The sequence below is a fragment of the Ixodes scapularis genome, unplaced genomic scaffold (assembly GCF_016920785.2).
Source record: "Ixodes scapularis isolate PalLabHiFi unplaced genomic scaffold, ASM1692078v2 PGA_scaffold0__279_contigs__length_252992795, whole genome shotgun sequence".
NCBI lineage: Eukaryota > Metazoa > Arthropoda > Arachnida > Ixodida > Ixodidae > Ixodes > Ixodes scapularis.
In genome coordinates, this window is record NW_024609835.1 from 26,257,216 (window position 1) to 26,278,438 (window position 21,223).

Sequence of the window (21,223 nt, forward strand, 5' to 3'; positions counted from 1 at the left end):
GGCTCCAACGAGTTTAAAAGCGGTCCCTAACCAGCTGTCTGTGCCTGAGACTCCAGGTAGCTACCCTCAGAGTCATGAACTTGGGGAGTTCAGGGTTTGAATCGACTTCCGGCAGAACGGTGAGGCTTTGTCCAATCAGAAAACGAGCTGGGCTGACTGGTGTCGGTTCTTCGAGGTCGAAGTAAACATACGTTAATTTATAATAGCCTCGACTTCCATCAGCACCATTGACAGTTCTTCAAAACTGACACTACTTCTTCCAAAAACATTCCTTTAAACTGTCTTTGCTAAACGAACTAACCTCTCCCACCATCCACCCCGCCAAGGAGCACTTTGAACATTAAATTTCCCTTGATTTCTCGCTTACGCAAGGTATGACGAGAAGTCTGGGTGACTCAAATAATTCCAAATCATGTTTAAGTCAGTCGAAAAATTCTTGAAGCATTGTCGGAGTAAATAATACTTGGTGTCCCCCTCCGGGAAATGAATCTTCGAAATGCAAGAAGAAAGGCTTCAGCAGAAAGCTCGCTTGAGAGCTCCAGATGGACAGCCCTTGTGGTCGCGCACGTAAACAAGACAATATATGCTTTAGAGTTGTTAGTTTCTACATTAGCTTGCTTCGCATATAAAGTTCCGGCGAAGTCTATGCCATTATTGTCAAACGGTCTTGTAATATTTACTCGCTCCGAAGGTAGAGATCCGAATGGAACCGGTGTTGGCTATGTACAGAATCTGGAACATAAGAGGCACTTCCTGGGAGTCTTCTTTGCCAACTGTTGAGCCCTAGGGATCCGAAACCGCTGTCGTGGAGGGATCATTGTGCTGGATACTCCTTCATGGCCAACTTGATAATGAACATCCATAACAATAAGCTCTCTCAGATGATGGTTGTTTGGTAGTATGATTGAATGTTTTCAAAGAGCAAGGGGCATGTAATTTTTGCAGCCGTGCTGTTATTTTGAGTGAGTTATTGTCGTCGAGAAATGGGTGCCGGCATGAGAGAAAAGGGGTCCGTTTAATGTACCGCTTGCTCGATAGCAGCTCAACCTTCCTCGCGAAGGCTTCTCCTCGAATATGCTTTATCCTGTATCGTTCTGCTGTAGCGTATTCTCCTGCTTCCAACTGCCCGTCTAGTCTATTTTCTTTAGAGCTGCTGTTACGCGCAAATCTCATCACCCGTGCTGTGATTTGAGGTACTTTCTGAAGTCTGTTAACTTCGTCACATCAAAGAGTACTGTAGTTTCCCGAGCTTCTAATGGGAGATATATGTGCGCGGTGTTCAACTCTTTGATTTCGAGCTGGATGATCTCTTCTGACTGATGTGGGCTCTCCGGCCAGTCACGTGTCTCTAAAATGAGCAATTGGGGCCCTTTCCACCACTGTTCACTATCGCGACGATTTGTAGCAGAATTTCCTCTCGTGAGTAGGTTAGCTGTGTTTGTTTCTCCTTGCAAATGTCTCCATTCGTCTGGCACGGTCATAGCTTGAATTTCAAGAACTGGTTTTTTGACGAAAGGCTTCCTCTTGCTTGCCGACCCTTTCCTCCAACCGAGCAGAACGGTCGAGTCAGTCCACATGGTGTATTTTCTTTAACGTAAGTATACGTGCTGCCAAGGTATTCCAGCAACCTTGTCCCGATCAACGCTCCCATGAGCTTCAAGCGTGGCCAAGTCAATGCCTTGAGAGGTGCCACTCATAACTTCGCGGTAACTAATCTGACGACAATGTGTCCGCTGTTATCTACCATTCTGAGATAAGCACAGGCTACGTAGGTGTGCGTGCTTCAGTCAAAAAAGATGTGTAACTCCAGCTCTTGGAACGGTTCTGTTAGTCCATTCTTAATGTGCCTTGGTACATGTATCGAGTAAGGCTGAGGAAGTTCTGTGCAGTAGTTGTGCCATTCAACACTTAATTCCTTTGGCAGGTTTTAATTCCAATTCACTCCTAATGCCCATAGCTTCTGGAAGTGGAGTTTAGCTCGTACTGTTAAGGGGGTTAATAAATCCTATGGGATCAAATATGCTTGACGCGGCTTGAAAGATGGAACGTTTGGTGTCCACTATTGTGGACTGGAATGATGTAAGAGAGTCAACCGAAAACCAAAAACCCTCACTGCCTTTGTTCCACATTATCACGAGCACCTTGGAGACCCTGGACAGCCTAAAGGTTTTGTCTGCCGGTACCGCACCTGTTTCAACGTCGTTCATTAACTGCTGTACATATCCGACGTTTGAAGCCCATTTTTTCAGTTTTATGCTCGCATCATTGATGATTGAGTTGGATGCTTTGTACAGTGCAATCGCTTCCTGAACCGTGTCTGCACCTGTTAAAATGCTATCTGCATAAAACGAGCTTCGCAACTTTTCTGCAATTTTCTTGTCAGAAACCACCTTCTTCAAGTGGTACTGAATCATCCCGGAGAGTAGAATTGGACGTGAGGTTGCCCCAAATGGGGCTCGAGTAATTCGCCTCTCCTGCAAGCCTTCTAAATCAAATGGCAAGGTAGTCTATTTTGCAAACCACAGTAATCTGACCGCACCGCAATCTCCTTGTCGGATTTCTATCCCCAGAAAAGCCTTCCCGATATCGACAGTCAATGCCATCCCATACCATCTGAAACGAAGCAGGATGCGGAAGACGTCTGGATTCAGCTTTGGCTTCTTTCAGAGGCAGTCATCGAGGTATTTACACAATTTTTTATGCGATGATGCACCATGCACTGCCCGTAACATTGTGGAGGTGGAGCATTCACGAATAACTTCTCGGTGTGGCATGTAATAGACGAGTTGCTTTGTAGCACCTTCGAAGTCGGGAAGTACTACTTGCTCATGACCCAACTCCATGTACTGGCGGATGGCGCTCTTGTATCGATGGAGTAAACCTTCTTTAGATGAAAGTCGTTTTAGGAGGGAACGCGAGCGTGAGACTACGATTTCTTGATTGTTCTCGAAGGCCTCTGTGCCCCCTTCCTTCCAAGAGAACACTCCTTTGTACCGTAGACCATTTTTAACCATATTTTTCTCGAAACGCACGGAGAGGTTTAGGCTGTCGTCTTGAGCTTCCTTAGCCAAGATTCCCATAGTGTCAAGCTCCCAGGAACATTTGAGTACTTGGGATGTGGTTTCATCCTCCGTCAAAGTTTGGGTCCTTAGGACTCATACTATCAAAGTTGATGCTGACATCAAGATTCCGCCTGATATAGATGGCCCCGGCAACGTCCGGCCCATTTTCTTATTGACTGCTACCAGGCCATACTTTTCGTTTCACTTAAAGACCTCTCCCGTAGGAGTTTCTAAATTTGATCGGGGCCAATGAGCAAGCTTATTCCAGGCGTAATTTGTACTCCTGGTATTTTTATGTCATCAGATATATGTTTCTATCACGTTGACGTAAGAAGTCAACAAAAGCGTCTTCGGAAATTTGCGCTTAAATATCGTGGAAAAAGGCCGAAATTGTCACTGCTTTGATTGGATTTGTTGTTGAGCTAACTCTTCACACGGACCTCCACTACATTCCAATGCTCGAGTTCTTTACTGTCAGAACTGCCAAAGGTGTTCAGTTTGAGCTTGGTCTTCCGCAGTACCTTAAGATTCAAGCTCTTCGCCAGATATCCTTAAATAAACAATCACTGACTGCCTCCGTCTAGAGTTCCTCTTACATATCTGCCGGTGTTCTCGTTGATGATCCATGCTTTAAATGTCTGCAGGTGGACACGATCTCCGACTTCCGGTCGGTACGATTCTTCACACTTGGGGTATGGCTTGGACGAAGACACACCAGCGACTGATTCTGCGTTTGCCACTTCATTTACTCTTCGAGTATACGACGAGTAACACATAGCGACGGCATGTCGTGCATGCACAGCATGAAGTGCAAATCAATATTTCCCTCTCTAGCGCGATGTTCTTTTGTAGTACATCTGAAACATCTCATCTCTCTTCCTAACCTATTCTTTTTCACGGGCAGTGTTTTTCCAGCATCACAAAAGCGCGTTTCATGCTTCCTTGGGTGGCAGAAAAAACATTCACCTGGTAGTGAAGGTGACGAACTGCGAAGCGTGATGATGCGAAGCGTAGATGCGGCCGGCTGGGATAGGCGCCCCGTCTCGCCTGCTTGCTGCTTGCTTCGACCTCCGGCGTGGCAGTTTCGCTCTTTGATTTCTACTTTGATGCGTTGGAACTGCAAAATCTTGTTGAATTCCGAAGTGGCTGTAGATGCTGCTGATGCGGAGCCGTCGCTTCGCATCAATTCTAGGCTGCTTGGTTTAATGTAGGTCATGTGTCGAAGATATTCAACGACGATCTCATAAGGCATAGCTTTCATCAATATGTCGCTCAGCATTGCTGCATAACTCGAAGTTGGAATATCCAGGACGTTGAGGCACCGAATGTTCAGCTGCGTTGAGTCATAAAGCTTGCGAAGACCTTGACTGGCGACCGAGAATCGAATCTGAGTAAGATTCCGAAGGGCTGCAAGATGTTCCTGCTCTATGCTTTTTGGATTTCCGAAGCGCTGTTTCAGGAGTTCGATAGCATCCGCGTAGCGCCGCTCAGTCGTCGGCAATCCGACAACAGCTGATGCTGCGTCACCAGCGAAGTAACGTCGTGAGGAGTGGATTTTGTCAGTTGTGAACAAAGTTTGACTTGAGTGAACTGCTTCTTCGAACTGCTCCCAGAAGGTCCTCCAGTGACTGATGTCGCCTTTAATAATAGCTAGGTATCTCCAGTTTCGGCAATATCTACCCACGAACACCGGCGACTCTCTCGCGAGCGCTGTTTGTTGGTGCTGTGGTAGCAGGAACAGTATGCCGTCTGTTAATCTCCAGCTCTTCGATCTTGCACCGGAGCTCCGCAAAAACTCCGGTGGCCTGCTCTTGGTATTCGGCCACTGCGGACCCAGAACTTCAAAATTATACGTTCTAAGAAATGCATGCGCGTCTACTCACACGCAGAACACTCGAAGAGCCAATCTCTGCTATCTACGAAATCAGCTAAGGGAATCATGAGGCGGAACATCTGCTTAGACCTCAAAATTAAGTCTGCGCTGGGGCATTACGCAATGCAAGCATGACGCTTTGCATTCCATAATGCCACAGCGCAGACTGAATTCTTAGGTCTAAACGGATGTTCCGCCTAATCATTCGCTGACCTGATTTCGTAGATCGCAGAGATTGTATTTTTGAGTGTTTGGCGGGTAAACAGACACGCAGGCATTTCGTAGAGTGCAGCAATCGCAATCATATCAAATATAAATAATAAAATTAATTAATTGCGAAGGGAAGGCACTTTGGGTCGCTGTCAGGACTGACTACCGGAACGTACACTTCCCCGCAATGCGCTCGGATAGCAAATCATTAAAGTTCATTTAATCAGTTTCTACCTGCAAAAGAACGATCGATATATTGATTCAAACTTCCTGCAACCTCAATGACAAAAAAAAAAAGTGGGCGCGGTTTTTTGCTTTTGAGGCGGCGTGATAATTGAGAGACGCGGTACCACTCACCCTTTTGAGGGGCTAAGCTGAATGTCAAAATATTCGTGTTTCGTGTGCATTGTGGGACAGCACATGCGCGGGCACTTCTGAGATTGTAGGCCATAGACCAGGGGTCTGAAACACGCGAACCGCGGGCCGCGACTCTCTGGGATTCGGCACACAAGCAACACGTGACTGCGAGCCCCCGCCCCCATTCCTCGAGCACAACATGCGCCATAAATAATAGTTTTATTTTGTTGATTCATTTCCACTCGAAAAGGATTTCTGATCTGTCGGCGGATTCTGCACCATTAATATTATTATTATTACTTTTTTTGACCAGGTGTTGCTTCGTTTAGACATTTTCTTCTCAGCTCTTTCTCATGTAAATCAACCGGAATGGCAGTACGACACCTCGGCTGCGTGAACTCTTGCACAGTAGGAGCAAAGGCCAAAGATAAAGCTATGAGTTCGGGCTTCTAGCTGTCAGAGAATACCTTTAAAATTAAAGTTTTTTTTTCTTATGATGCCGCTATAAAAATTGCTAGAAAATCAAAAACTGTCGCATGACGAGATATTTTTTCTATGTCTGCTGAACCTAGTGACTTGTGCACAGGGCAAGGATGGTGTGCTTGCTCTCGTTCTATTAAAAACTGCCAGTACTGTGATATGGTGGAGTTTTAAATATTTTCATAACATCAGGCGTGGGCTCAAAGTAGTATGCAAATAAAAGGTAAAGAGGGCAAAACGATGAGCTGACAAAAAAAGAAAACAACAAAAAGACATAAGGTTCCTTGTGTAAAACATTTCTGGGACGTCGCTGGGACAGTCAGTTTCCACGCAACGTGAAACAGCAATGCTGTTTGTTCGTTTACGTCTTTGTTCCAAAATACCAAAACATTGCCCGCCGCCTCCGTTGGCCCTCATTTTTTCGGGGATGGGCTATCTTGCACCCCACACTGGAAGGAGCTTGAGGTCCCTTCTGCAGACCCAGGCCGATGCCTTTTTCCTGAAATCATTGGGAAGTATACTCCTCCACTGAAGCGGGCAAGGGTGATGAAATTGTATGAGGAATATTCTCGGTGTAAGATCGTCCCGCGCGGTCTACATTCACAGTACGCATTAAAACTACAGCGCTCCAAAATGACGTAATTGTGAGTCCTAGCTCTTAACCTAAGTGCCGCAGTATCCTCATTTTGAAACCTTTCTAAAGTCTGACCTGTTGAGAACTCTCCTTGATATCACAATCAACGTACGCAGAAAAACAAAAGAAGCAAAAAAAAAAAAAAAAGGTTTTCTTTTTGAGCAGGAGAGGCGCTGTTGGCTTTTCACCGAGGCACAAGAACGGAGAAAACGTAAAAGCGACGGCTAATCGACGAGCGCATTCATCCAGCGATTCGTTGCCCCGGGCGTTTGTTCATTGTGGCGCAAGAATGCGATTGTGAAGCGGTTACGCTGCGTCTATTACGATTCCCACAATCGGTCATTGCGCTCTGTCGTCGCCTCCCCCTGTTGTTTGGGCATGTGTGAATGATCAATTCTGGATTTCGGAATTCGGGCGGCCGAGCTGCTGAGAAATTTGAACGTTTGTTCCACACCACCATGACAGAAGACCACGAAATAGCCATTCATCGAAACAAACCAAACCATGCTGGACGGTTAAGTGTTTAGATAGTGAGGACTTCAATGCTGTAGAGGAGCAGTATGATCACTGCAGGACTGTAGAGACGTGGGTAAACGTTTGCTGTACTCGCCAAATATGACAGCCAAATGTTCCCTTGTAACAGTTAATTGGCTATTTTAACTCCCGCGTAAAGCGCGAGAAGGTTAAAATAACAATCTATGATCCACGAATAGGTTTGGTAACCTGGCGTGCACGATGTATAGACCTTTCCTGTGTACTCTTGTCCCCAGCCACATAATAGGCGTATCCGGTATGGGCGACGAAAAAATAATCCAACGTTTCAACCTGCACATCGAATAGTTAAAAAAATAAAGGGGGGACAAAACGAGAAAGTGTGACGGTTACGCTTATATCCTTAATGCCTTCTATTGGCGTGGCAAAGGCATAACAATGTTTTCGCCCATACTGGAAGTGACGTCAATTCAAGATGGCGGCGCACTTGCAGAAAAGGTCTATAGTAGTGATTACGCGACCGCATCCCCGTTGCAGATCCAGCTCGAAACGAGTATAAGCAAGGATAGTGCTAATGAATATCACAGGGTTGTGGGGCGAAAAGCTGGAGCGCGTGTACGAAAAACAAATCGGAAATGGTACGATGATTGAAACACGAAAAACCTGGGAACACGCGGGCCCTTTCCGACATTTGTAAGCCGAAACGACGTGCTACGCTGCCGCAACTCGGAACTACCATGGGCCTTAAATCAGCAACGGCTGTCGTTTACCCAGCTAAGTGTATTAGAAACGAACAGTGCACAGAGAGCTGGTAAAAAATTGAGTCCGACGAAACCAGTGCCCGGGATGGTCTAATTGCTCGAAGGTGTCGCCCCGGATAGACGAAGGTTGCGGGTTCGTTCTCCGCTCCCAATTTTTTGCCACCTTTCTTTCCTTTGCTGGCCCCGTCCCTCCCATAGTTGTAAATATATACCCCCCCCGGATAATATGGCCTCAAACACCCAATCCGTTCTTTTTTTTTGTGTCTGTGGTTTCCACTAGCTTCATTATGTCTCAATTTGTCAGAGTCCGAATTACGGAACGTTGAATTCACATTCCGTTCCTAGTTCGGACCACAGTTCTCTTGAAAACTGTCAGGTACGCCAAAAGTACGAGTACTATCGCGGATATATGAGCTTAAATAGTCCTTTAGGCTTCTTTGGCATGCCTGTCAATGGTAACACAGTGTGCCTTATATACACCAACTCATGTTTACAAACAAACCGGAGCGCCCCTAGCGGACGCCACCGGCGCCGCGCATGCGCGGTGGATGGTGGGCAAGAAGCCCGCCGCCGCCCACAAACAAACCATTGAATTGCGTTGTTGTCGGCGTCGGTGGGAGTCCCCGTGCTCTTTCTCGCGTTGGAATTGTTGATTCTACGTCCTCCTAACAATGTCTGACTACTTGAGCGGCTTCAGCAAAACTAACGAGGCAAAATTTTGCGTGAATAATGTGAGGTGCTGCGATTCATTTCACGTGGACGCCGCAGAATGGGCGCTAAAACCTGACTCCCACGATGAGATTCCGCTCGCTATTTTCAGTCGCGACGTCGCTCGGACTGCAAAAGCGTGGACCGTAGCTGAGATGGTGGACGTCGATACTGAAAACCGCAAATAGAATCGGGCATTACAAGTCGGTGATGGCCACTGGTAACAATGATCAACATCTTCTTGTATCTGTTTACGCTGAGCCTACTTACCCCAACCAATCATCAAAAGTTTTTTGAGGCCTGCACTTTGTTCTTATCGCAATTACCGGGTCAACGTTTGGTTTTCGGGCCTCTGTCGTTTGAACGAGCTGACGACAAAAAGCAGCCAAGTTTGAAAGAGCAGACGACAGTTCGAACGCATGCGCAATGGAGTACGGGCAAGAAGCACCGCGTCCCGCGTCAAGAAACCATTCGAATGTCACGTTGTCGGCGTCTGTGTGAGTCTGCATCCTCTTTTTCGCGTTGGGATTGTCGATTTTACGTCCTCACCGCAATGTCTTACCACTTCAATCGCCTGAGCGAAATTATCAAGGCTCGTTATGCCGCTAAACTTTCCGTAAATAATTTGACGTGGGGCGATTCATTCGTATAAACGCCGCAGAATGGACGCCAAAACCATGATGAGATTCTTCTAGCTATTTTCGGTCACGACGTCGCTCGTGCTGCAAAAGTATAGAAGGTAGCGGCGATGATCGACGTCGATACTGAAAATCGGAAGCGGGAACAGACCAAGTGTAACAAGTCGGTGATGGCCACCGGTACCAATGATCAACATCTTGTATCTACTGTTTACACCGAGCGTACTTAAGTCTTTTGAGGCCTGAAATTACTTCTTATTGCAATCACCGGGTCAAAGTTTGGTCTACGGGCCGCTTTTGTTTGAACGAGCAGACGACAAAAAGCAGACAAATTTGAAAGCAGACGAAAGTTTGAACGATCAGGCGGCCGTGCGAATTTGAGGACGCACTGATCCCGTGGGTGGTCCGGACAACTTGGCGGTTTTCTCTCGTTCATGTTGGAACAAAGCAAATACATCTGGCGACCACAAAGTGTTGCCCTCACACTCAATCGTAGTTCGACAGCGTCTGGTTTGCCCTTTTCACGGCTACTATCCACGTTCTCGGACGAACGGAGGGGGGCAAAAACACATGAAAACTCATCTTCAAACCTTTTCAGACTCTCTTGGTACAGCCCCCATCGCAGAATTTTGACGAGAAGGCAGGTTTTTTGTCTCGTTTCTTCCAAAGGAACACAAGAATGCATGTCTGGCACGGCGACTTCTGTCCACCGCCCCAGACCGCAAGTGCGTCCGGCGCGCCACCACCGCGGCGTGACGTTGGAGAGTTGAGTTCGTGTATAGACATTTTCCCCAGGGGCGCCGCCATTTTGAATTGTCGTCACTTCCAGTATGGGCGACGACAAAATAGTAAAACGTTTCAACCTGTAACCAGTAAAAAAAATAGAGGGGAGCCAAAACGAGAATGTGTGACGGTTTGGCTTATGCCCTAAATGTCTTCTATTGGCGTGGCGACGGCAAAATTAGGTTTTCGCCCATACTGGAAGTGACGACAATTCAAGATGGCGGCGCCCTTGTGGAAAAGGTCTATAGACCGTTCCAAGTAGGTCGATGCAGAAAGGAAAAAAAACACTCTCGAACCAGAGCGCTGCGCCAACGTTCCGCTTACCCTTTCCTCGAAAACTCTTCTGCTTCACGGAGTGGACTGTTAGAAAGCACGTGCGCAGTGTACGGAGGCAAGTCGTTTCGACAATATTAGGCGCCGCTTTGACATTAAAGCGTGTTTTTGCTCGTGACATGGCCTATGCAAGGAAATAATCGACCGGGCAGCACTGTGCTGTAATTGGTTGTACAAATAACCAAAAGAAAAGGTAAAATAAACGCCGATTCAGTGTGCCAGACCCACGTACGCTGTCAAGCAGGATGAATGTGGGTGCGGCATGATAATGTGGATGCTTGGGCAAGTTGGTAATTCATGCTTGAATGGAACAGCGCGGATGAGGAGTCACACTCACATGCACACAAGAAGGAGACAGACTCGCAGCGCTGAGTTGTAAGTCAGCGCTGCGAGTCTGTCTCCTTCTTGTGTGCATGTGAGTGTGACTGTTAATCCGCGCTGTTCCATCTAAGGGTGCGGCATGGTTATGCTGCACCGGTTCCCCGCTGCTCCGGACCTACGACGCCGGTGGCTGGCGAATTTGAACAGGAAAGACTTCTTGCCATCGAAGAGCAGTCGTGTGTGCTCCGACTGTTTCTCGGACGGCCGGCGAACTGCGGAGAACCCCGTGCCGTTCCTTCGCGTGGGCTACGACCGAAAGGTAAACGAAGGGCGGCTTAGACATTGAAAAAAGAAAACAGTTGCGTGACTCCTGGTCTACTGATTTAATAGTACACGCCGCGACATGGTTTGCGCACAAATAATTCCCACGCGAGGTGATTACCAGAGAGGCGCATCAATGTTCCAATATTGTGACAATAAATTCCAAATCAGCAAAAAAAAAAAAACAAAAAAAAAACGGATCTGTCGATTCATATTTAAATTTGAGGTTTCTACTATTTCAATTAAAGCAGACGTGGCAGCGCGGGTCTGAGCCGCACACCGCGCAGTTAGTTCAAATGTTCCCGGAGCCCCCAAGCTGCGACAATTCGAGTTCAGCGCAAATTCACATGCCGTAATTCGTGCCATCCTGGCTTCGCTCAATTCTCAATTTCACTAGCGATCCCCAATTTCGCTAGCGATCGAAACGCCGAGTTCGGTTTGGGAGCGACGATTGCCCCGCAACCGCGCTAAAAATTGCCCACAAAAATATGCCGGAAAGCAGGATGCACTTTCCCCATGCCTGACATACCAATTAGGATACTTTCCTCCATGGACGATGAGCCGAAGGCGCCGAATACGGCAGCCGTGCCGGCAGAAGCAGCTGCGATCGGTGAGGCTCGGTGAGCAGGGTAACAGTCCAGTAATGGTGGTCGGTCATTCGGGCGGGCTCAGATTCTCCCAAATGCCCGGATGAGGGTAGGCGGCGCTACACTCGTTAAAATGACACCGGCTAGGAAGCCCAACTTGGAACGGTGTCATTCCATTTAGCGCTCTCTGGGTGGCACCATTTTGTTCGACAGCAGCGCCCTTTCCATTCATCCGGGAAATTCAGCGGGTTCGGCGGGGTAAAACGAGGGAGAGGGCACGCGCCCGACTCCGCTAGCAGACGACAAAATGGGAGGTTGCTATTCTCCATCTTTGGGCTGTATCGGCGGGCTGTACGGAACATCGAACTCTCGCTCGTGGCTGCCGTTGTGAAGTGGTTCGCGTTCTTAGAATAGTTATGGCTACTCAAAAATCAGCCTAGAGCTTTCTGTTGTTCTACTTCGGTAAATGATCAACTGACATATTTTAGAGCGCAGCTCTTGGGGGCCCGTTTCCGGCTTGAGTGGCGTCGGCGTTTCCGTCGGCGTAACTGCGAGGTCACGTGACCCCCCCCCCCCCCCGAGGTCACGTGACCCACCCAGGTCAGGTGACACCCCTAGATCACGTGACCCCCAGAAGTCACGTGACCCCCTTGAGGTCACGTGACCCCTGAAGTCACGTGACTTCTGGGGATCACGTGACACCCCTAGGTTACGTGACCCCCAGAAGTCACGTGACCCCCTAAATTTCATGTGACCCCTTCAGGTCACGTAACCCCCGAGGTCACGTGACCCCTGAAGTCACGTGACCTCTGGGGGTCACGTGACCTAAGGAGGTTACGTGACCCACCCAGGTCACGTGACACCCCTAGGTCACGTGACCCCCTTGAGGTCACGTGACCTCAAGGAGTCACCTATCCCTCAGTACGCTTCCATCTTCCTCCTCAAGAGCTGCGCTCTAACCGGCATTACAGGGAATTGTAAACGGCTTTCATTTTTTTTTCTGCTACTTAAATAGCAGTTGAGTCAGCCGGCAGTACTACCCTCAACTACTGCGTGTATTGCGGCAGGAGAGAACGTTTTTATTTATTATTTCCGACATCCACTCATGGTCGCTAAAGGCCTACACCAGTACGAACTTTGTATAGTAAAAAAGGTACAGCCCCCGGATTCACTTTTCGCCGGAGAGACAGGCCAGTCTGACATAGTTTTCCCTATTTTTTTTATTTGCACGCAGATAACAGCGCAATAGGACTCTGTTAGTCCTTTTTAACTAGGATAGTAATACACGATAACTGGCATACCAAAATCTGCGCATCTGCGCTTGAAATTTCCAAAATGACGCGATTTTAAACAGAGTTTGTACGCCAGCCGGATGCTAGGTACTGCCCACTCGGCGGAGCGGACGACACCCGGGCGAGAGAGGGAGGGCATTTTTTTCTCTTTTTACCCTCTCTGCTATGACCCTAATGGAACGGTCTATACATAGGTTGCACTGACGTCACGTCGCATATTTTTGGCCTCCATGTAAGAGGAGGAGAGGGAAGCTGCTTTTGTAAGAATTTTGAGTGACGGGCTAATCTTTTCTAATCTTCTGGGGGGAGAATAGCGACGACTGGGCAAATCCGGGCGGCACAAAAGGGGGCCCTGATAAGTGCGGAGCTTCTTCTCGCCCTCCTCTCTGGTGGTCATCGTAGCGCCTGTTGAATGACGTCACGTGCAAGCCATGTATAGGCTCCTTGCACAGACGTCACATCGCATACTTTTGAACACCAAGTAAAAGGAGGAGAGGGAAGCTGCTTTTGTAAGAATTTTGAGTGCCAGGTTAATCTTCTATAACCTTCTGGGAGGAGAATAGCGACGCCTGTGCAAATCCGGAAGGCACTAAGGAGGATCCTGAGAAGGGGGGAGCTCCTTCTTCCCCTTTTCTCTGGAGGGCATCGGAAATGACGCCATGTGCAAGCCACGTTATGGTTAAGTGCAAACCACGGAAGTCAAAAGACCGGATGCCAGCCGAACGCTGACGCGGCGCTTGTCTCCTCCTTGATTGGACACCAGAGCGAACCTCTTCCTCGAGTGCCTCCGTGTTACTCCTGGCGGGGGTAAAATATCACGTGTTCAGACATAAAGCGGCGCCCTGCTCCGTGCTTCCCCAAAGAAAGAGCTCAAAAAAAAAAAAATAGAGAAACAGAAAAGCAGAAAAAGAAAACAAAAAACATTATGTCGAAATCGCTGTTGTGGTTACGCTGATTCTCGACGAAATGCGTTACCATATAGTGCAGGAGTTACGGTCCGCATACTTTTGTGTTCAGAGAGCCAGTCTGTTTGCGTCGACGCTTTCGGACGCAGCTATACCACACGGCTTGCCTCGATCGCCGCCTACGGTCCGCATACAGTTGCCTCTTGAAGAGCCAGCCTTTCTTCCCGGTTGTCGGCGGTTTTGCGCAAACCGCGTCATCGCTTTGACTCTGTTTTACGTCGTCGCGTACGTTGTGCCCCCGCCACGGCCGCTCGGTCCCCTGCTCTGCCGCTCCCAAGGCGCCTCATTGGAAGCGGGTAGGAAGCCTCTTTCCTTGTAAGAGGGAAAGCAAACGTAACGAGCAAACGAAGGGAGCGAAAGAGCACGGTGGGAACCGGACCGCGGCCTAACGAAAGCAGTCCAGTCCAAACCAAACCACGACCGTTCGAACGAAAGACGTCTGCATGAACCATGGCAATAAACGTCTTTACAAAGAAGACTCCTTTGCCCTAACGGGATTAACTGTTCCGAATGTTTGGTTCTTTTGCCTCGATCTAGTGAAAGGGATATGGTGGCGCACATACGCAGCGCCACTTCTCCCCCTGGTGGGGCGCGCCCATATTAGTAGGCGTACGCGGAGCAGACGGCGCGGAAGGCTGGTGCGCTTGTCGAGCTGGCCTCGCGCTTCGTACAATAAGGTGTCGAAGGCAAAAGAGCAGGTCACCAGATATCGTTGTGTAGTCTAATGCCACCACATCGCAGTAAAGAGAAAAGGAAATGTGTCACCCGAAAAATTATATTCGTTTCCATGGGTGGTGACTTCAGAAAGATCGTACAAGGATATGCTGTGCGGAGGACGCGTTTAAATATTGTTTCCCTGTTTTGTCGCATGCTTCAGTCCTGCAACCACGCTTACTCGTCACGTTAAAAGAAACTCTTTGTAGATCGCACGGAAGTGCATGCAAGAGTTTTGCGTTGCTTGAGGGAGCTCGTGCCGTCACTTTGAGGGCTGACTGATGTTGCACCCGCGGGGCCCGTAATCGGCAGTTGCAGTTCTACGATAAGTCTCTAATGTATTGGCTACGATGGTTTCCCGTGGCTGTCGATAGAAGAAACTAAATTATGCAATATTCATATTTTAAACGACACTATAATTGGGAACCGAGCTCACTTTGTTTACCTCTCAATTTTGTTCCCCGATGTTTACAGGAGAAAGGGAGTAAGCGGGGAAAGACGCAAGAGGTAAAATGAGGCAGATAATCGTAGCTCGTATTGCGCACTGATCTGAATATATAGTAAAAAAACAAAAATTGATAATGGCGGCTGTATTCGTTTAAAAATATTATTGAAAGGATGTTGTAGTTGGCCTACAAGAGGCATAATTGCTTTCCAAGAAACAAAAAAAAAATATAAATTAGAACATTCCTGGGTTCATCAATTAGAACGTGTTACTAAATATAACACGTGAATATTAAAGGTATAAAATGAAAACAACATAAAAGGGGAAGAGGGTATGGCTCGTCGAAAGCGTAAATAACTGAACATTTATGGCTCAAAGTCAAAGTTAATTAAATTTTTTCGCAGAGAGGGGGAGCGACAAGTAATATTGACGATCCTTTTTTAGCGCAGGGGGTTCTAGATATACAAAGTATAACTGTGCGTAAACAGCAAACAAGACGCAATGTCACGCACGAAAACTTATTTGTAGTTACCCGCCATTCTGTTCAAAATTAGCATGCTGGGGTCACCTAAAAAAAATAAAAAATTAAAAAAGGAAGGCGTAATTATTGGCGCGAATGTAAGTCGATCGGCGAGTCACTCCTTTTACTGATAAATTTATGAGTGCGTTACTGACACACGCACGTACATGAATTACGATTCCACCGCTTTGACGGGTGCACAAACACAATATATTGCGGCGGGTAGTAATTTCTATTCGACCCGTTTACAATGTCTGGGAACAGATGAGTCGTGGCCGCCCGCGGCATGCGCGAAAAGACAATTTAGGAAATATAGCATCATCATCCTTCTCCAAATAACTGATTTTCAGAAGCGAGCGAAGCCATTCAGGCATTACACAGTAGTCGTACACTACCGCTTGGCCGTACGATGATTATTCAGATTAAAACAGACAGAGGTGGGGACTTAACCCAGGATCCCTAGAATCTACGAGCGTTACGATGATCGGTGATTGAGATTCACTAGCAGCACTGCAGTATTTAGATTTGGGCTACTCAGTGGTTAGAAATTGTTAACCGTTTTATCACTTAACTTTACTCGATTTACTAATCAATTAATGTCTCTAATGCTTGAGTTGAAACACTTGTTAGATCATGAGGGAGTTATGTTTGGTACGGTTTCATTTGGATTCAGAGACTGCGAAGTACTATTGTGAGCAATATGAAAGGGAACAGCGGAGCGCGTGCCAAATAGCCTCGAACCCTACCCGTGGCGATACGCTGCGGTAGCTCTTGGAAAAAAGCTGGAGAGAGTGGTGCGCTTTCGTCTGCTCCCGCCATGCTGGCTTTCCTCTCGCGCGGCACCTGATAACGATGAGCAGTGCGGGGAGCTTTTATACGTCTGGGAATGATTACAACGCTCCCCAATCACTCTCTATTTTTACTGGTTGTGTGTGAGAAATAGAACAAATAAGTGATCCAAACGTCAATAGTTATCATTGTCGCCAACCGCACTTTTGATCACGGTGGTATCAAGTGGTATCAACATGTTATCGCCGTTAGTAGTCGGCGATGAACTATACCGCGTGAAAAATAAGCTGCCAGTGGCGGGGGTGGCGGCAGCAGACGAAAGCGCACCGCTCTCTCCACCTTCTTTCCAAGAGCTACCGCAGCGTATCGCCACGGGTAGGGTTCGAGGCTATTTGGCACGCGCTCCGCTGTTCCCTCTCATATTGCTCACGACAGTACCTACCGTTTTTATTTATTTTTTTCTGATTTCCTTATATGTTGTCACGCACGCCACCATCAGACAGCCCTTTATATAAAAAGTTGGGACATGTTTAGTTAAAAAAAATAGAAAATTACGGCAGGGTTTTGAGGATTCTCGTTTGTGACTTCTCTGAATAACGGTCGATCACAAGGTCTGGGTGCAAATTCTGGATAATTTTCCAGTGTAAGATACGTATATTCTAGCCTGAGTGCCTTTTAAACTCGGTCCTGTATTTAGAGACTTGGCAACGTCTGTACCAATTGCCCGATTTTATTTCAAGTAGAGTACCCTATGCCAGGTAAGAGTCTGTTGCTGCTGAGTACGTGCCTCGGCACGTGCTCAGCAGTGGGTTCCCATGACGATTTCACCAGTTGCATTTCACGTCAAAACTGTTGTTTTTTTTTGCAAAAGACAAGTGCCCGTTTTGAGCATGTGTCGCTGATAACGCACTCAGGTATGCGTCCAGGTAATTAGTTTCCACAACGTGGGGTATTCTGCCATGCTGGTGGCTTAACCTGCCACTGGCATTGTTTTTAGCTTGGCGCTTTTACACTATAGAAGTACTTCGCAGCGAGCAAAAAGTAGGATAACGGCGGATGTGGCGCATAGCAAAAGAATCAAGCGGGAGTCGTTCAGCGATCAGTCACAATCCGAACTTTATTATATGAAATTATGCGTTGTTTCGTCTAGACGCTTGTAGCGTAGCGATTGTGGTTCTCAAGAACCATCGAACAGCGAGACCCCGACAGCCGTCCTTCATTTCCACTTGATCTCCGAAAGGTGGCGCTGTGCCCGGCGGCCCCAGTAAGACGACCGCCAGTAGAAGGACCGCTTGAGCATCTTAGCCCGATACAGCCATTCCTTGCAGCTCTGGTCCAGTCCGCAGGAAGACGTCCTGCAAGAGTGAAGGTCCCCGTCGACTCCGAGACACCTCCTTCCTCACCTGTCTCTGACTCTTGCTTTCTCACAGGAAGAATAGAGCTAGGGTCTTGGACGTGCTGGGTTAATACGTGGCTTGCACTGACGTCACATCCGCAGTCACTGTAATGACGTTGTTGCTGAACGCGTACATTCTGCCGCGAGTATTTCGCACCGCGGATATTGTTCTTTCTCGGCAAGAACAAGTAAGGGTGGCGCCACCGCAGTACGATGACGCAACGTGCAAGGCTAGTATACGCCGTTCTTATCTTTACAAAATCACGGCCCAGCGTTTGAAGATAACTGCCCAGCGCGTGCGTATTCATCGCTTCGGAAAGCGAGCAAATCACGCGTCATACGCAGGAATGCTGGAATGGCAGCGGCTAAAGTTATGGGATCCTGGGAAAGTAGCGCCAAGCTCCCCGTATGGCCACCATTTTGGTGGACGGAATTAGCAGTTTCTCCTTGACTTGACCCCCCCCCCCCCCCCCCCCCCCCCCTTCTTGGTAGGGCGATCCGGGCTTGCTTTATGGAGACATTTCTTGCGTACCAAGATAATGTTCTCCACACACCTGCGAAACAAGAACGCGCCTTCACACCGCCAACAGATGAGGTGTCGGTGCTTAACATCATTGCGAAATAATTTTCCTTTGTTGAAATACGCAACAAAAACAAAGTCATTATAAAAAAAATTTGTGGAGATTAACATGACTAACAAGTCGATTGACTACACAGTACCAATGACGCTGGTATTGGCGGTGAACATTTCAGGACGAGGACGCTCCATAGCAGGCTCGGCGCGGCTGGTTAAGAGCCTTTTGATGCTTCAAGATTTCGAAAGGACCGAAATGCTGATTGCCGTGGCAACAAATGCCGATCAGCGAAATTGCCTTGCGAAGTTTAGCGGTTTTTATTTTAGTTTACGTTTGTGTTCCGCTAGCAGACAGGGGAGGCAATGGTGCTACTTTTCAGGGGTCCGGTGACTTTAGCTTCGGCCAAAATCCCTTTTCAACTTTTTGTGGATTGTACGCCGCAAACTGCGGGCCAAACCGTGCCGCCGGCCCTGCGGGAATGTGCTCAATGCACGCTTAAAGTGGCAGCACAAGCTGCCACTTGCATCGTAAAGGGACCATGAAATGAAATTTGGGCTGGGATAAGTGATTTTAGATTGGGATCTTAGTAATCGCATATCATCTAGTGAACCAAAGGAAAGAGGGCAGCAAGCCAAAAGGTTGCTTTCCGGTACAAAAATTTGATAATACGGGACTATCTCTTACTTTCTTTCCTTCAAAAGCTCTCCGCCTTTTCACTGTGACGTATGAGCGGTGCCTAAGCATGTCAGCCGGTCCCAGCACACGCATTAGACACGAACAGTGTGTCACTCGGATGTATGCGCTCGCCAACAACCAACCCGTCGACGAATATTTGAATTCGCGTTCGTGGCCAATAATTGCCGCGACGGCACTTATCCTCTCTTGCGAATGACAAGTTCAATGGTGTGCTTGAGAAGCCCGTTGGAAGGTAAAAGTCATTGCTTCCGGTGCCCAAGGACGTCACGGCCACGTGATTTCTCATTTCGCTTTTGAGTTAAGGATTAAAGCTAAGGAAAAAGAAGACGAAAAATCATTTCATGGCCCCTTTAACACACTTGCTTCGGATCTACGAAAAGCCTTTATCTACGGAAAGTACCGGGAAATATCTCAACTCAGAGATGCTCAGCGCGTGCTGACGGCAAGCTGGCACAGTACATTTTTTACAATGTAGCGCAAAGACAAGACAGGAACACTGTTTCGCAATGAAAAAACAGTTTGATACAGTTTCTACCACAGTATACCTTTGGGACGTGGATTCCAGACCATCAAAATTGGCCGGTCTTGGAAGACCATAGATGTTATATCGTTCTGGGCATGCCCAATGAATAGCGCTTTCAAATATGACGTTTAGTGAATATTCCCTGTTATGGACGAGGTACAGAGTTTGCCGTAATTTCGGATAGACAAGCGCTGTGCACTTTTCCCTCACTCGGTTTTATCTCCGTGATTATCCGCAGCAATGAAGCCCCCGCGAAATCTTCAAGCGAGCAGTGCAAGTGTAAAGACACTGAACGCACGCAGCACCTCCGCTGAACCTGTCAATGGGCTCGACCGGGGTTCACAGTCGTGCTAGAGCTACTGTGTATGTGCCTCCCATATACAGAGTCGTGCCGGTGGTCCTCAAGCGGTATGAACGCCTGTGGCCGGTTGAGCCTACGTGACGAAAAACTGAGGAAGAGGAGGAGCCACGAGAGCGCTCAGAGACGTCAGAACGCAGAGCTCTGGTGGGAACGATTAGGGGGTAGACGGAAAGCTAGCTACGCTTTTTCCCCACTTACACGTCGAACGCGTTCGATTGCCAAACGCCAGCGTCCAGTGTTTCGCGTTCGCGTTCAAACGCGTTCGAAGAGGGAGTAGAGACAAGGACAGCTGGCTTTACGTCTACCCATTAATCATTCCACTCGGAGCTCGGCGTTCCGACGTCCCCACGAGCCAACGTTACTAAAACACTCAGTTGGGAAACTCCCATAGAGACAGCCCTAAAAATATGGCCCCAATCTGTCTCCGAGCACCGAGCTAATGACGAACACAACGCCACCATTTCTCCCGCAGCGGCCACTCGAGAAACTGCACGTGACTTCTATTTTTGGCTTCGACAGGGGTGAACCCCCGTCTCCCCGGCGGACGCGCCGCGTTGAACTTCTGAAGTTAAAATGCACCTAGGTCGGGACGCGCTACCTGAAAGGCCCGCTGAGGCATGGTTTTATAAAAACAATATTAATTGTTCCGCAAAACCTTGCGAACTAAAGATGATAAAAAACATCACGCGCCCATCATTTGGTACTCAACTCCAATACATTTCATACAAAAAGAGTCTTTTCCGTTTGTTTTTACGCAAAAAACAGGCTTTCAAAAAGCTCGAGGTGACCATAGTACAGACAAACGAAAAAGAGTGGCGCTGTTGTCGCATTTAGCTCGGTCTCGGTGGACGCCAGCGGCCCAGGTTTCGACGGCGAGTTTCCCAACTGAGTGTTTTAGTAACGTTGCCACGAGCTCTCGTCTCCTCCTCCCGCTCAGTTTGTCGGCGCAAAGGCAGTTACCAAGTTCGATTTACCTGAACCCCCGGCACTGGTGCAGAAAAGTGTAGAGCAGTGTGCTCGTGACATGCGTATTGAAATAGGACCGGAAGTGCACAGCACAACACTTTTCTGCACCAGTGCGGGACGTGCAGGTAAATCGAACGAGCCTAATGACAACGTGAGAGCGGCCGGGAGTCTCTTTTGAACACCCGGCCTCCAGCACGCGCTCGGTGCATGTCGCCATAGCCTCCTCTATATTCACAAAGCGTGGCAGTTCGACGACGGAGCCAAAGAATGCCCGGGCGCAGATTTGGAGCGCGAGGATCTGGTACAACAGAGGAGCAAGGAGCCATTTCTTGGGGAACCTGGACGTCAGCGCACAGCTTTTGCAGCGGCGAGGACCCGAAACACACTTGTTCGCTCGAGAGAACTGTGTTTCGGCGTCTCG

The 21,223-nt window shown here is 48.1% G+C and overlaps 1 protein-coding gene across 1 annotated transcript in view; it reads right to left on the reverse strand.

Moving 5' to 3' along the window:
- Positions 1–17,393: 17,393 nt before the first annotated feature.
- Positions 17,394–21,223, reverse strand: part of LOC8029363 (adenylate cyclase type 10) — a 48,440-nt gene continuing 44,610 nt past the window's right edge. Inside the window, exon 31 of the mRNA XM_042291548.1 lies at positions 17,394–17,640. Coding sequence (XP_042147482.1) covers positions 17,502–17,640 — 139 coding nt within the window. The 3' untranslated portion in view covers positions 17,394–17,501. The remainder of the gene's footprint in view (positions 17,641–21,223) is intronic.